General features: G+C 43.7%; 1 protein-coding gene across 5 annotated transcripts in view; it reads left to right on the top strand.

The window, feature by feature from the left end:
- ALDH18A1 (aldehyde dehydrogenase 18 family member A1) overlaps positions 1-9,213 on the top strand; it is a 63,215-nt gene extending 54,002 nt beyond the window's left edge. For all 5 annotated transcript variants that reach the window (XM_040361449.1, XM_040361450.1, XM_040361447.1 and 2 more), the window contains exons 15-18: positions 1,078-1,199; positions 2,128-2,314; positions 5,143-5,238; positions 8,102-9,213. In XM_040361449.1, the coding sequence (XP_040217383.1) occupies positions 1,078-1,199; positions 2,128-2,314; positions 5,143-5,238; positions 8,102-8,283 (587 nt within the window). In that variant the 3' untranslated portion in view covers positions 8,284-9,213. The remainder of the gene's footprint in view (positions 1-1,077; positions 1,200-2,127; positions 2,315-5,142; positions 5,239-8,101) is intronic.
- Positions 9,214-12,886: the final 3,673 nt, after the last annotated feature.

Here is a 12,886-nt window from a genome sequence, read left to right as displayed (position 1 = left end):
TGAGAGCCGGCGGAGCAGTGGATGATCTATGTGGACAGCTTTTCCCCCGGATGCCTGCATACCTAGATGTGCCTCTTTTAATCATCAACCATACGAGTTGCTAAATGTTGTACCTTCATTAAATGTAACCATATTGCTACACTTGGAGGCGCCTCTCTTCTCTTTTATACTCTGTAGCTCCTGATGGATTTTGCTTCTCTCCTCCCTTGAGGAGGCTTCCATTTGTGGATGGACATTTTATGATTACACAATCACATTGCCATAATCTTTTTATATGGACTATAAACTGAAAGACATATGAATAAATGGTTGTGGAACAAATCATCTGAGTTTCCATTATTTCTTATGGGGAAATTTGCTTTGATATACAAGTGCTTAGGATTACAAGCATGCTTCCAGAACGAATTATGCTTGCAATCCAAGGTTTTACTGTATTGGCATTGTGGGCAACATTTTGCCATTCTGGTTCATCCGGTTACTACTTTTTCTTTCTGTCAATCTTCTGATGTCATCGTCCGGAACACATGGAGCCAACTTAACCTTTTTGCTGTTCCATGGTTCTTTTTCTTAATGTTTACTGCCAATATTATATCTTTATAACATGGTGAAACCATTGTAATGACGTCTTCTGGGGTCCCTCGGCGGCTGTCTCTGGTCCTCCCTGCAAGAACTCCACACATTCATGGGAGCGCTCTCGCATTGTGTGGAGTCCTTGCGGCCACACTCCCGTGATACAGCGAGCGGAGCGGAGCGGAGCCCCGGCCGGCGCGTCGCTGGAACGCTGGAGCAGGTAAGTGTCTGTTTATTAAAAGCCAGCAGCTACACTTTTTGTAGCTGCTGACTTTTAATAAACATAAATATTGGCTGGAACTCCCCTTTAAGGTGAAAACTTTTACCTTTACAACCCCTTTAAACAGTTCCCTTTAGGATGCATGTCCGCCTTTTATAAAGATGTGTTTGTCTTATTGCTGTTCCATACATTTCATGCTTGGTGTAATAAGACTTACACCCCATTGATTTTAATTGTTGTGATATGTAGTAGTAATGTCATTACCTTTTGTTATTATTGTGCCCTAGTGAGAGATTCAAAGTGTGAATACCCAGCTGCTTGCAATGCCATGGAGACCCTGCTGATTCACAGAGATATCCTGAGGACTCCATTGTTTGACCAGATCATTGACATGTTAAGAGTGGAGCAGGTAATGTGTACTGTCTGTGATAAGAATGGAGATTCAAGGGTATGGAGGAGGAGAGGCTGTTGAGTTCCTCCCTTAAACGATGGATGCTTAGAAAACCAAAAAGACTTGAAAACCTGATGGAGAGGAACCAGTATGAATCCTTTTTTTTTTTTGCCGTTCAACTTTCTGTAGACGGATTTATTTATACCACGTCAGTCTTCTGTGTTTCCCAGGGAATATGGCAAGAAAAGGATTTGAGGGGGGAATTAAAAAAAAATCTTATGATCTGCTTTAAAGCGGCATTAAACCCAAAAACAAAAATGTTATTTATAGTGCAATCTGCCAATCCTTAGATGTGGTGGTTGCGTTTGTTTTTATTTTTTAGCCTTTTTTTGAATTTTTTTCACCTGACCAGTGACATACTTCCTGTCTTAGGGCTCTTTCACATGGAGTGGATCCATAATTGATCCGCTCCGTTAGCCCGTTTGGCTCATGGGGAATCGGTTGAATACGGACCGTGTGTCCGTATTCATACGATCCGTTCCGCCGGACGGAAGAAAAATAGGGTTTTCTTCCGTCCGAAAAAGCGGAACTTTGCGGACGCGGATGGTTGCTGACGTTAGCGGATGCATCATCCGCTAACGTCTGCAATCTCATAGGGATACATTACAAGCCCGTAAACGGACTTGTAATAAACGGACCGTTTGTCCGTGCATGTGAAAGGGCCCTAAGGGTGTCTCCACTCTGGATGGAGGAGCAACAGAGACTACCTTTTAGACAGCAGCAAAATATCCAGTCAAGTTTTTTTTTTTTTTTTTTTTTTTTTATGTTTTTGAAAAAGGATTGAAAGAATGGTTTGTGACGAGTTATATATTGTGTACAAGGTGGAGGAATAACATGGACAATACCCTTATTGCTTGTCTAATGGAAATGTCAAAACTCTTTCCAGGTAAAGATCCATGCTGGTCCCAAGTTTGCCTCCTATTTAACCTTTAGCCCCTCGGAGGTGAAGTCCCTGAGGACAGAATATGGAGATCTGGAATGCTGTATTGAGGTGGTCGATGGTGTTGAAGATGCAATTGAGCATATCCACAAATATGGCAGCTCCCACACAGATGCCATTGTTACTGAGAATGGTGAGTTCTTGTCCTAGGAGTGCTGTATCCACATCTGATCCATATAAAGCCTCTAGTATTTCTATATATATATATATATATATATATATATATATATATATATACACACACACACACACACACACACACACACACACACACACACACACATATATAATAATTTGTGTGTGTATATATTTTTATGATGCATTCAGCTGGCAAGCTAGAGTCTTCTTGCATCCTGCTAGGGGGTGAAAGTGACTTACCGGGGCTTTTACATCAATTTCCTAAGCTCCTGCAGATGGGGCTTAGTGCTGTCAACCTTAAATCAGTATTAAACCAGCGAGCGAACCCCCCCCCCCCCCCCTGCTTCCCAGTGGTTTCCAAGCCTGGAACCGATCCGGTGCAGCCGATGGCTAGGCAGGCAGCCGAGTGAGGGCAAGATGGCCCCCATTGGGCCACTGCCATCAGTCGGGGCAGCGCGTCATCCCGACTTCCAAGTCCGGATCCACCAGCTGCCCTGGATTGATGGCAGTCTCAGCGGGACGCTGAGACGGCCGCTCACTGCCCCTCCACTGCGCAGCACTCCAATGAGCGTCGGGGGACAGATGCAGCATCAGTCTGATGCCTTATCCACAGAGGTAAGTATGAATGGGGGGGGGGGGGGGGGAGACACATACTTTTCTTTTAACCTCCCTGGCGGTAATCCGAGTCTGGCTCGGGGTGGAAATGCAGTTGCATTAGCGGTATCCCCGAGCCAGACTTGGGATCGCATCGCAATATCCAGGCAGAATTACTTACCTTGTCCCCTGGATCCTACAATGTCTCCCCGCTGTGTGAGCGAGCTGTGTCCTCCCCGCTCGATTCACGATGCCCGAGTGCCGCCGTGCTCCGTTCCCTGCGACGTTACGACGTGCCTAGGTGGAGATCGGCGCCAAATTCAAAAAAGTAAAAACACAATACACATACAGTATACTGTAATTTTGCAGATTACAGTACTGTATAAAATAATTACACACCCCCTTTGTACCTAGTGGTTGGTCTAGTGCCCTGTAGGGGTGCAACGGATCATCATTGATCCGTGATCTGAACGGGTCGCCGCATTCAGATCGGTACAACACGTGATCCGCGATCAGTTTTTTGATCCGTTGCACTTTTATGTTATAAAAACTGTTCTTTCTGCCTGGAAACTGGAGATTGTCCGTAGCAACCAAAAAGTGTCCCTTTACATCAAAAGTGGTTTTAGAGCAGCTAGAAAACAGCAAAAATAAATTAGAATCACTTGCAGAATTGAGCGATAGTTATTTGTGGGGAAATTCGTCATCAAACACAAAGTAATGACGGCGACAATTCTGCAACTGAGCAAATTTCAGTGTTTTTGATTACATTATTGAATCATTTTTATTATTACTACATTATTATTTGTTATAATTATTTATAGTTATTTATTACAATTCAGACCTCAAATTTTGAGGAAAATTAGGTCTGGCGAGGAGCTGGGCTGGTATAGCCCGCTGTAATAGCATAACATTGAACTTTTCTCTGCTTGTTCCCACACACAGCCCCGCCTCCTCCTAACCCTGCGCCTGTATGACTTAACGCATCCCAGCATTGGACCCGCATTCTGTCTATTACAGGCGCGGGTTAGGAGGAGGCAGGGCTGTGTGTGAGAGCGAACAGAGTGGAGGAAAGTTCAATGTAAGCTGTTATAGTGGGCTATACCGCTCCGTGATCCCGCAGCTCTCCTCTTTCTCCTGTCATGATCTGGCCACCAATGGGGGCGCAGTGGGGCTGCAATGTGGGGCACGGTGAGACTGCAATGTGGGGCACGTGAGGCTGCATTGATGGGTACAGGTGAGGCTGTACTGAGGGGAACTGATAAAGTTGTTAATATTTATTTTTGTAACTTAATTCTGCCTAAAACACTTAAGTGTCATTTCAGGAGATAATTTATAAGGGTGTGATTAGGGGCAGAATTAGGGGCGGGGCATGGTAGGGGTTGGGCGGGTAAACGGGTGGCGAGTAACCCTTGAGGCCTGGCTAGTGGCTCAAGACTTGAAATTTTGAGCCCTATTAAAATTAATGATTTTGTGTTTCAAACTTTATCATACCCGGGATGTCTACTAGACTCTTGTTTGGACATATTTAAGTGAGTTATTCCTAAGAATTGCAGACTTACAATATAAAATGCCAAATTTCCATGCAAAATAATTGTACCGCTTTCAGCACCAAAAATCTGAAAGAATCATACCGCCAGGGAGTTTTTTTTTTTGCTTTTAAAGATAAAATTAAAGGAATAAAAGTAACCAATAAACAAAAATTTTAGGGACAGTAAAAATAAAAAGTGGTATAAGCGAACACATGCGTAATTTGCGCTCGCATATGTAAACGGTGTTCAAACCACACGTGAGGTATGGCCGCGATTGTTAGAGCGAGAACAATAATTCTAGCACTAGGTAGACCTCCTCTGTAACTCTAAACAGATAACCTGTAAAAAAAAAAAAATTTAAGCGCCGCCGATGGTGATTTTTAAGTACCTTAGTTTGTCGCCATTCCACGAGCATGCACAATTTTAAAACATGACATGTTTGGTATCTGTTTACTCAGCGTAAAAATCATCTGGCCCTGCAAGGCACGCTTACTACTTGCAACCATCTTACTAGTAGTAGAAATATTAGATGACGTTATTATTTTATTTATTATTTGTTTGAATGAACTAAAAAAGCAAAGTCGCTGTAGTTGCCCCATCAGATAGTAGTTAGGTTTTTGGTTTGATTGCCTCTCCTTAAGACATGCTGTTATTTAGGGTTTCTTCAGTCTCTCGTGACATTTTGAATTTTGCTTTGCAGAGTCCACAGCAGAATACTTTCTCCAACACGTAGACAGCGCCTGTGTGTTCTGGAACGCCAGCACTAGATTTTCAGACGGTTATCGATTTGGACTAGGTAACATGAATTATTTAATGCTACTCATTTTTGTCTTGTGAGATTTATAATCACATATTAGTAAATGTATATGTTAATATGTATAGCCCCGTGTTGAGCATACATAGGAAGTGGCCATTCCAAACCAGGATTTTGTTGAATCCTAGGGCTCCTCTAGCAGTGGAAAGGGGGTTTCCTGAACTGTGGTAAATTGACCACCCATCTGATGGTGTCTTCGTGGTTACAGGTCCATCACCACTTGGAGTCAATGGCATGACGCCAATGATCTTTTTTTAGCTCACTGCAAAGGTGGCATTATGACCACCGATGCAAGGGAGGCAATCTTCCCACTGACCACCCAATGACTCCCAATGGGCTTTGCAGGGTTCCCTGAGACCTAAATGTTTCTTTTTTTTTTTTTTTTCAAATAACAGTTTTTATTCGTATAAAACAGTTTACAGGTATGAGTACCACATATGCATTAAGAGTTCAGTACAAACCGCTACTGGGTGCCAGGAAGTGCTCAAACTATTCCCACCACATGTGGGATCGGGTGGGTTGGATCAAAGGTCGACGTAGCGTGACTTCGGTGGGCGCAGGATAAGGAGACAACAGAAGGGACAAAAAAAAAACTATGCATAGATACCAAAGGGAGGGTAATACAAAACGGAACTGGTCCCTCAAGTAGTCAAGTCTAGCACCCTGGCACCGCGAGTAGTGGCACATAAATAACAATGCAGCCTTTACTGCAACAGTATTCTATTAAGGGTAGAAAGAGCTTTGGAGTCACACAGCTTCTGGTCAAACCCCCCTATCCCTGCCTGTGCATGCGTGCGGCACTCCTGCAATTAATCCTGGGGAAAGCTTGCATGTGCTAAAGCATCGCATGTGCAGTGTATATGCACGGGCTCAGTGTAGATTTTGACAAATGGCTGTGTGATGCTCTGGAAGCCACATAGCCAGGATTAGGGACAGGTTAGTAAATGACTGAGAGCAGATGGAGTAGGGTTTACTCAGTCTAGCTGCATTAAAGTGCAGTTACACTTTAAAGTGGAGTTTCACCCATAAATATAACATTACATCAGTAGTTTTAAAAAAATGTCATTAGTCCTTTATGAATTTTTTTTTTTTTTCTTAGATGCCTTCAAAGTGTTGTTGCTAGGCAGAATAGTTAATCTTCCCACTTCCTGCACCTAGGTGCTTGATGCTTCCTAACCTACACCGCACAGACTCCTGGGAATGTAGTGGGTGTAACTTTCCAGGAGTCTGTGAACTCCTCAGTCTCAAAGAATCATGTGACTTGGACAGCACAGGTGCTGAAACCTGATCTGACACTGCTTGTGCAGCACTGAGCATGTGCGAGATCTGCAAGGCTGAAATCCAGGAAGTCATACAGTCTGGCTTCATGATGCCCACACTTAAGATGGCCCCAGTCAATTTATATTTTATAAAGTGTCTAAATGCTGTAACAACCTAACAAAACGGACCTTAGTTTACAGGCCAACTTTACTAGAATACATTAAGCTTGTGTATTACAGGGGTATTTATATTTAAAAAGTGAAATTGTGGCCGGAACTCCGCTTTAAGATGACTTGTACCATAGTAATACACATAATTCTGTGATGGTACTGTGGGGGCTGATTTTGGGTCTACCAGTGATGAAGATCGTATAGTGTTTTATCTGCTTTAAAGCAGACGTAAACCCTGATGGGTTTTACTTCCTCTTTGTTTCCTTGCAAAGGTAAAGCATAATGGGCTACTATGCATCACAGTAGCCCATTATGTGTCACTTACCTGAAACCGAAGCCTGCGATGTCACCGATTTCCTGGCTGGCTGGAAGCATCCATTCTTCACCCCTCTTCCTTCCAGGGCCGCGAACTCCGTTTCTGTAACTGGCCAGAGTCGTGTGACGTCACTCCCACGCATGCGTGAGCTGTCAGTCACGGTATGAGCCCAGCTTGAAACTGCACAGCGCCCTTTCTAGAATACACCGGCGCATGCGCGTTCGACATCGACATACAGGGAATTGTAAATATCTCCTAAACAGTGTAGGTTTAGAACATATTTCCAGCACCTACAGGCAAGCCTTAATCTAGGCTTACCTGTAGGTGAAATAGGTCTGTAAGGGTTTACAACCACTTTAAGACTGTCCACAGTACTTGCTCAGTAACATGTGTGTGTATATATTGCTTTGCACTTGCTTCCGTAACCGTTGTGTTCACCAGACACAGCGGATTACGGTTCCTGGTACCCAGACGCTAGCGGTCAAATGATCACAATGTATACACAACTGTTATGACAGAGTTTCATTCATAACAGCTGTGCTTTCTGTAGCGATGCTGTGATTGGCCCACAGCTATCACATGGGACCTGGGCCAACCGCAGCACCCTGTACTATGTGATTAGTTGTAGCAAATCGCAAAATGTCAACAAAAAGCAAGCTGTCATGAATGCTTTTACAGTGATCAGAGATTCACTGAAAGTAGAGAATATAATTTTCTCTATTTTTTGTTGTTGTTCATATCGCAAAAAATAAACCCAGTGGTGATGAGATGCTTCCAAAAGAAAGCTGCTTTTGTGTGGGAAAAAGTCAGTTAAAGTAGGACAGTGCTAAATGGCAAAAAAATGCCCTGGTCATGAAGGGGGTAAAACCTTCCAGAGCTCAACTGGTTAACCACACATTTACCAATGAACACTGTTAACCCATTTACATCCGTTCACGGAGCAGGAACTCCTGTATGTGGATTGACAATTTTGTAAGCTTATGTATTTGCCTGGAGTTGCTCTTTAACCTTTCTCTAGTTGTCATATTTCATGTTCTTTCAATCTTTTCAATCTTTTTTTATTCAATCGTACCCCTCTTTTTTTTCATTTTCCTTTTAGGAGCAGAAGTCGGTATCAGCACAGCCCGGATCCATGCCCGGGGGCCTGTTGGTATAGAGGGATTGCTCACCACAAAATGGTTACTGCGGGGGGAGAATCACGTCGTCTCCGACTTTTCTGAACACGGCAGCATGAAGTACCTGCATGAAAATATCCCAGTGCCACAGAGAACCGCCAGCTAAAACCCAGACTGTTACCTCTCCTCTCTACCAGTACAGGCCTCCTCTAGAGTCGGGAATCGCCGATCAGTTCCCACACTGAGATACAGATTTGCACCCCTAGAATATAGCAGAGAGCATTTACTGCCCCCCCCCCCCCCCAACTGTCACTTGTGCACACTGGAGATTGTGGCTGGCTAGGGACTTTGATCGTAATTTTAAGCTTCGATTGCAGCACAATCAAGATGTTGGCTTGATAAATGAAATGGCACTTAGAATACGGTTATTACAAGAGTGACCAAGCATTTAGAATACGGTTATTACAAGAGTGACCGAGCATAACTCTTGACTCAGAATTTTACAATAGTACTGAAGCCTCTGGAGATTTCAGCTCTTCTTTTTAATCCTATAAATTCCTCTGCCGCCTCCAACCCTTTTCCTTTCTTCTTTTTTTTTTTTGTTTTGAAAAATGGCAAGTGGTGGCTATTATACTGCATTTGAAGCCTTGTGAGCAAGCGGCAATGCCCCAGCTATAGATGAAATACAGTACCATGTAGGCAGTAGAATAGTGTCACCTTGCCAATTCAGTACAACATCTTTGCAAAGGGCCTTTCTAACCACGAATACTCTCTTTGCCAACTGCCACTTCTTTCTCGCGTTAGCAGTAGGCCGCAATACACAGCGTTCTAAGGTATGGAGGAGCATGTGACAACATCCTATGGGTCAGTGCTTAAGTTTAATAGCTACTAGTCACCTAGACCTTAGTACTGTCCCATAACGGATTGAGTGATGTCACTGCTCTCCCTAGCATCTGACATTAAACGACACTAGAGATTTTAGTGCCGGCTGTGATGGAGCAAGATGCGGTAGGTGAGCGCTAGTAAGGCAAGTATTAATAGGGTAGGCTGGAGATTTGGTAGGACATGTACCTTGAACGTGGAAGATGATTTTGTCTTTTTTCTCTTTCGTTCATAGACGGACACAGCCTTCATTGACCTTAGGGTTATGCTTCTTCCTACCAGGAGAAAATCTCCTTGTAGGAAGAAGCATAACCCTAAGGTCAATGAAGGCTGTGTCCGTCTATGAACTCAGAGAAATGGATTTTACGGTGAGTACAAAAATCCTTTTTTCTCTTTCGTTCATAGACGGACACAGCCTTCATTGACCTTAGGGTTATGCTTCTTCCTACCAGGAGATTTTCTCCTGGTAGGAAGAAGCATAACCCTAAGGTCAATGAAGGCTGTGTCCGTCTATGAACTCAGAGAAGTGGATTTTACGGCGAGTACAAAAATCCTTTTTTTAAAGGACCAATCTGCCCAGAACTTATGCTTTTAGATAATGGGGAAGAATTATTAAGGAGAATTCTGCTCACTTTCTGTCCTTGTGAGAATGTCAAAAAGTGAAATATTCAATTGAAATGGTAATATCTGTAGCACGGGAAGGGCTAAAAACGTACATGTACCTTCCTGTTTCCCTTGTTGTTCGTTCTAACCTTTCCTCACTCCATTCAAATCATCTCCAGTACTGGAGATGAACTTTCAAATGCCCCTACCCCATGTTAAGGACATAGAAGGGCTCAGAGTATTGTATCTCATCTCTTGAGGGCTGAGGACAGAGAAGAGGCTCCTTATCTCTTGAGGGTTAAAGTGGATGTAAACCCAAACATTTTTTTATTTATTTTTTTGATGTCACAATGTAGAGTATAAGATTTCCTATCATCTGTGCCCAGTCTTGCCACACAGAGTTAATCCAGCTCTGAGCAATCCTCTTTTTTATTGTTCAGTGAAAATTAAGACTTCCAGATAAAACCCTGTCTAAATACAAAGTCCATTCCTCTCTCCTTGCTTTGAGTGACAGGTTATTTACATATCTAGTTTGGACATGTTTATCATATGTTATGTTTATCATAATATGTCATTGTATATTACCAGGATGTGTTATGTGGGGGAGGGGTGGTTTTCTCACTTTTTATACTGTGGATCACCTCATATTATGATAAACATGTCCAAGCTATATATGTAAATAACCTGTCACTCAAAGCAAGGAGAGAGGAATGGACTTTGTATTTAGACAGGGTTTTATCTGGAAGTCTGTTAATTTTCACTGAACAATAAGAGGATTGCTCAGAGATGGATTAACTCTGTGTGGCAAGACTGGGCACAGATGATAGGTAATCTTATACTCTACATTGTGACATCCACTTTAAAGACAAAGAAAGGGCTCCGAGTATTGTATTTCATCTCTTGGGGGTTAAGAACAGTGAAGGGCTCTGCGTATTGGATCTTATCTCTCGAGGGGCTACCTGACATGATCCTCTCCTTTCCCCATGATGACACACCTAGGTCCCAGCCTTCAAACTAGCTGCTTTGCTCAACCTTGATTTAAATGCAGTTCTAAGCCACATAGCACAGAACAATCTGTTCTCAGGAAGCTTGGAGAATGGATTTCTAGGTCCATAGGTCGAAAGTCCAAATAAATGAAGACGGGCTATTGTCCTACTTATGAAATAGTCTTATAAATACACTTGAAAATACCATTTCATTGTTTTCAATTAAACTATTTTCATATTTTTTGAGTTTCTAAGTCTTGGTTGCTGGATTTTCTTTGCTCAAATGTAAGCATTTGTATGCAGCTATGGTGTACCTGTTTCACTGTTAGGCTACACGTGCTTTGGTTGCGTCATATACCTTGAATAAATACACATTACAGGAGCCAGGCCAGCAATACAAATACACCTGGGCATCATTTTTAGCTTTTTCTACTGCCAGTGGAAAAACTTGTTCCCTAAATGTGTCACCTGGCATCCGAATTGGACTGACTGGTTACTGATGCCTACGTTCAGTTATTTACAACTGACGTAGATACTAAGGTTCATTGCACACGGGTGTCGTACATTACAGATTTTTACTCGGTCACTTGTGATGTCCATGTACAAGGGGCCAAAAACTGTGTGTAAAGACCTGAGTAATGTCGAGTATAGGCAAGTAAAATTCTTTCTTCTTCATATACTCACGTAAACGTTAAACGAGTAAACATGTGTAAATTACTGCACTCAAATGTAACATGTTCTTATTTTGTTTTACTGTTCTGTACTCATCGCTGTATTACTGATCTTTACTCAGCTGTGTGTAGTGGCGGAACTACCAGGGTCACAACAGTCGCACTTGCGACAGTTGTGACCGTCACATGCTCCCCCATACCCCAGCGGGGTTGCTAGTCGCACGGCTCTAAGCTGAGAGCGTCTCTATGATACAGCTCAGAGCCAGTGTTTTATCCGTCCTCTCTCACGGGATGAGCGAGAAGACAGCTGGTCTGCTTATTCTCCCCCTGACTTTCACCTCTTGTGTGTGTGCTCTGAGGGAACTCGGCTTCACACTTGACTTCCCACAGAGCACACACAGGAGGAGAGAGTCCAGGGGAAAATAAGCAGACTGGCGGAGAGGGAGGACGGGAGGCAATATTAGATAGAACGGGCTCTGATCTGTATGAGAGATGCACTGAGGAGACAGACGGCACTGATGCGCGCTGGTGGGAGGCACTCATAGGTGGGATTAATGAGTGCTGGTGGACACTGATAGGTGGGATTCATGAGCACTAATAGGTGGGATTGATGAGTGCTGGTGGGCACTGGTGGGATTTATGAGCAGCACTGGTGGGTGGCACGTGGGATTGATGAGCACTGATAGGGGGCACTAGACACTGATAGGTGCACGGACATACATGAGATGGTCAGAGATATTCCAACATGCATCTGACTTCAATGAACAGGGATCCGACTTCGATCCCTGACCATATCAGCCACTGTGTCTGGTATGAATCTTTAGGAAGAATTCCACGCCAAATAAAAAAAAACACAGCATGGGTTCCCCCTCTAAGAACATACCAGGCCCTTCGAGCTGGTATGGATTTTAAGGGGAACCCCCTACGCCAGAAAAACGGCGTGGGGGGCCCCCCAAATTACATACCAGACCCTTATTCTGACAACCCTGGCTGTTGGTTGTCGGAGTCTGCGGGCAGGGAGATTATTGGAATCTTGGCTCCCCCTTACCCTATGTGAATGAGTATGGAGTATATTGTACCCTACCCATTCACCTGGGGAACAAAAAAAAATTCTAAAATAAAACACACTACACAGTTTTTTTTTTAAAGTAATTTATTAGGCAGCCCTGGGGGTCTCTTCCAATTTCTTCTCCGCTCTCTCTGGTTCTTCTCCCTCTGTCTGGTGTCTTCTGCCGGGTCTTCTCTGTTATCTTCTGCTGTCTTCTCCATTGTTTTCTTCCCTCTACTTTTCTTCTGATGTTGACACAATGCTCTCTCCCGCTCTAATGCCCGGTGCACAGTGTGCCACTACTTATATTGGCATGGGGCGGGTCACCGTGTAACGTCGTCTGGAGGCCCCGCCCCTTAGGTCACTGCCTGGGCATGGTGGGTGGTGATGTCATAAGGGGTGGGCCTCCGGTGACCTAGCCCCATGCCAATATAAGTAGTGGCACACTGTGCATCGGGCATTAGAGTGGGAGAGAGCATTGTCAACATTGGAAAAAGCAGCGGGAAGATGACTACGCAGAAGACCTGGCAAGAGCGAGCAAAAGAGCCAAATATAGTGGAGGAAACCCAGTAGAAGACA

The sequence above is a fragment of the Rana temporaria genome, chromosome 8 (assembly GCF_905171775.1).
Source record: "Rana temporaria chromosome 8, aRanTem1.1, whole genome shotgun sequence".
NCBI lineage: Eukaryota > Metazoa > Chordata > Amphibia > Anura > Ranidae > Rana > Rana temporaria.
Note: the sequence above shows the minus strand (reverse complement) of the source record. Positions and strands in the feature narration are given on the sequence as shown.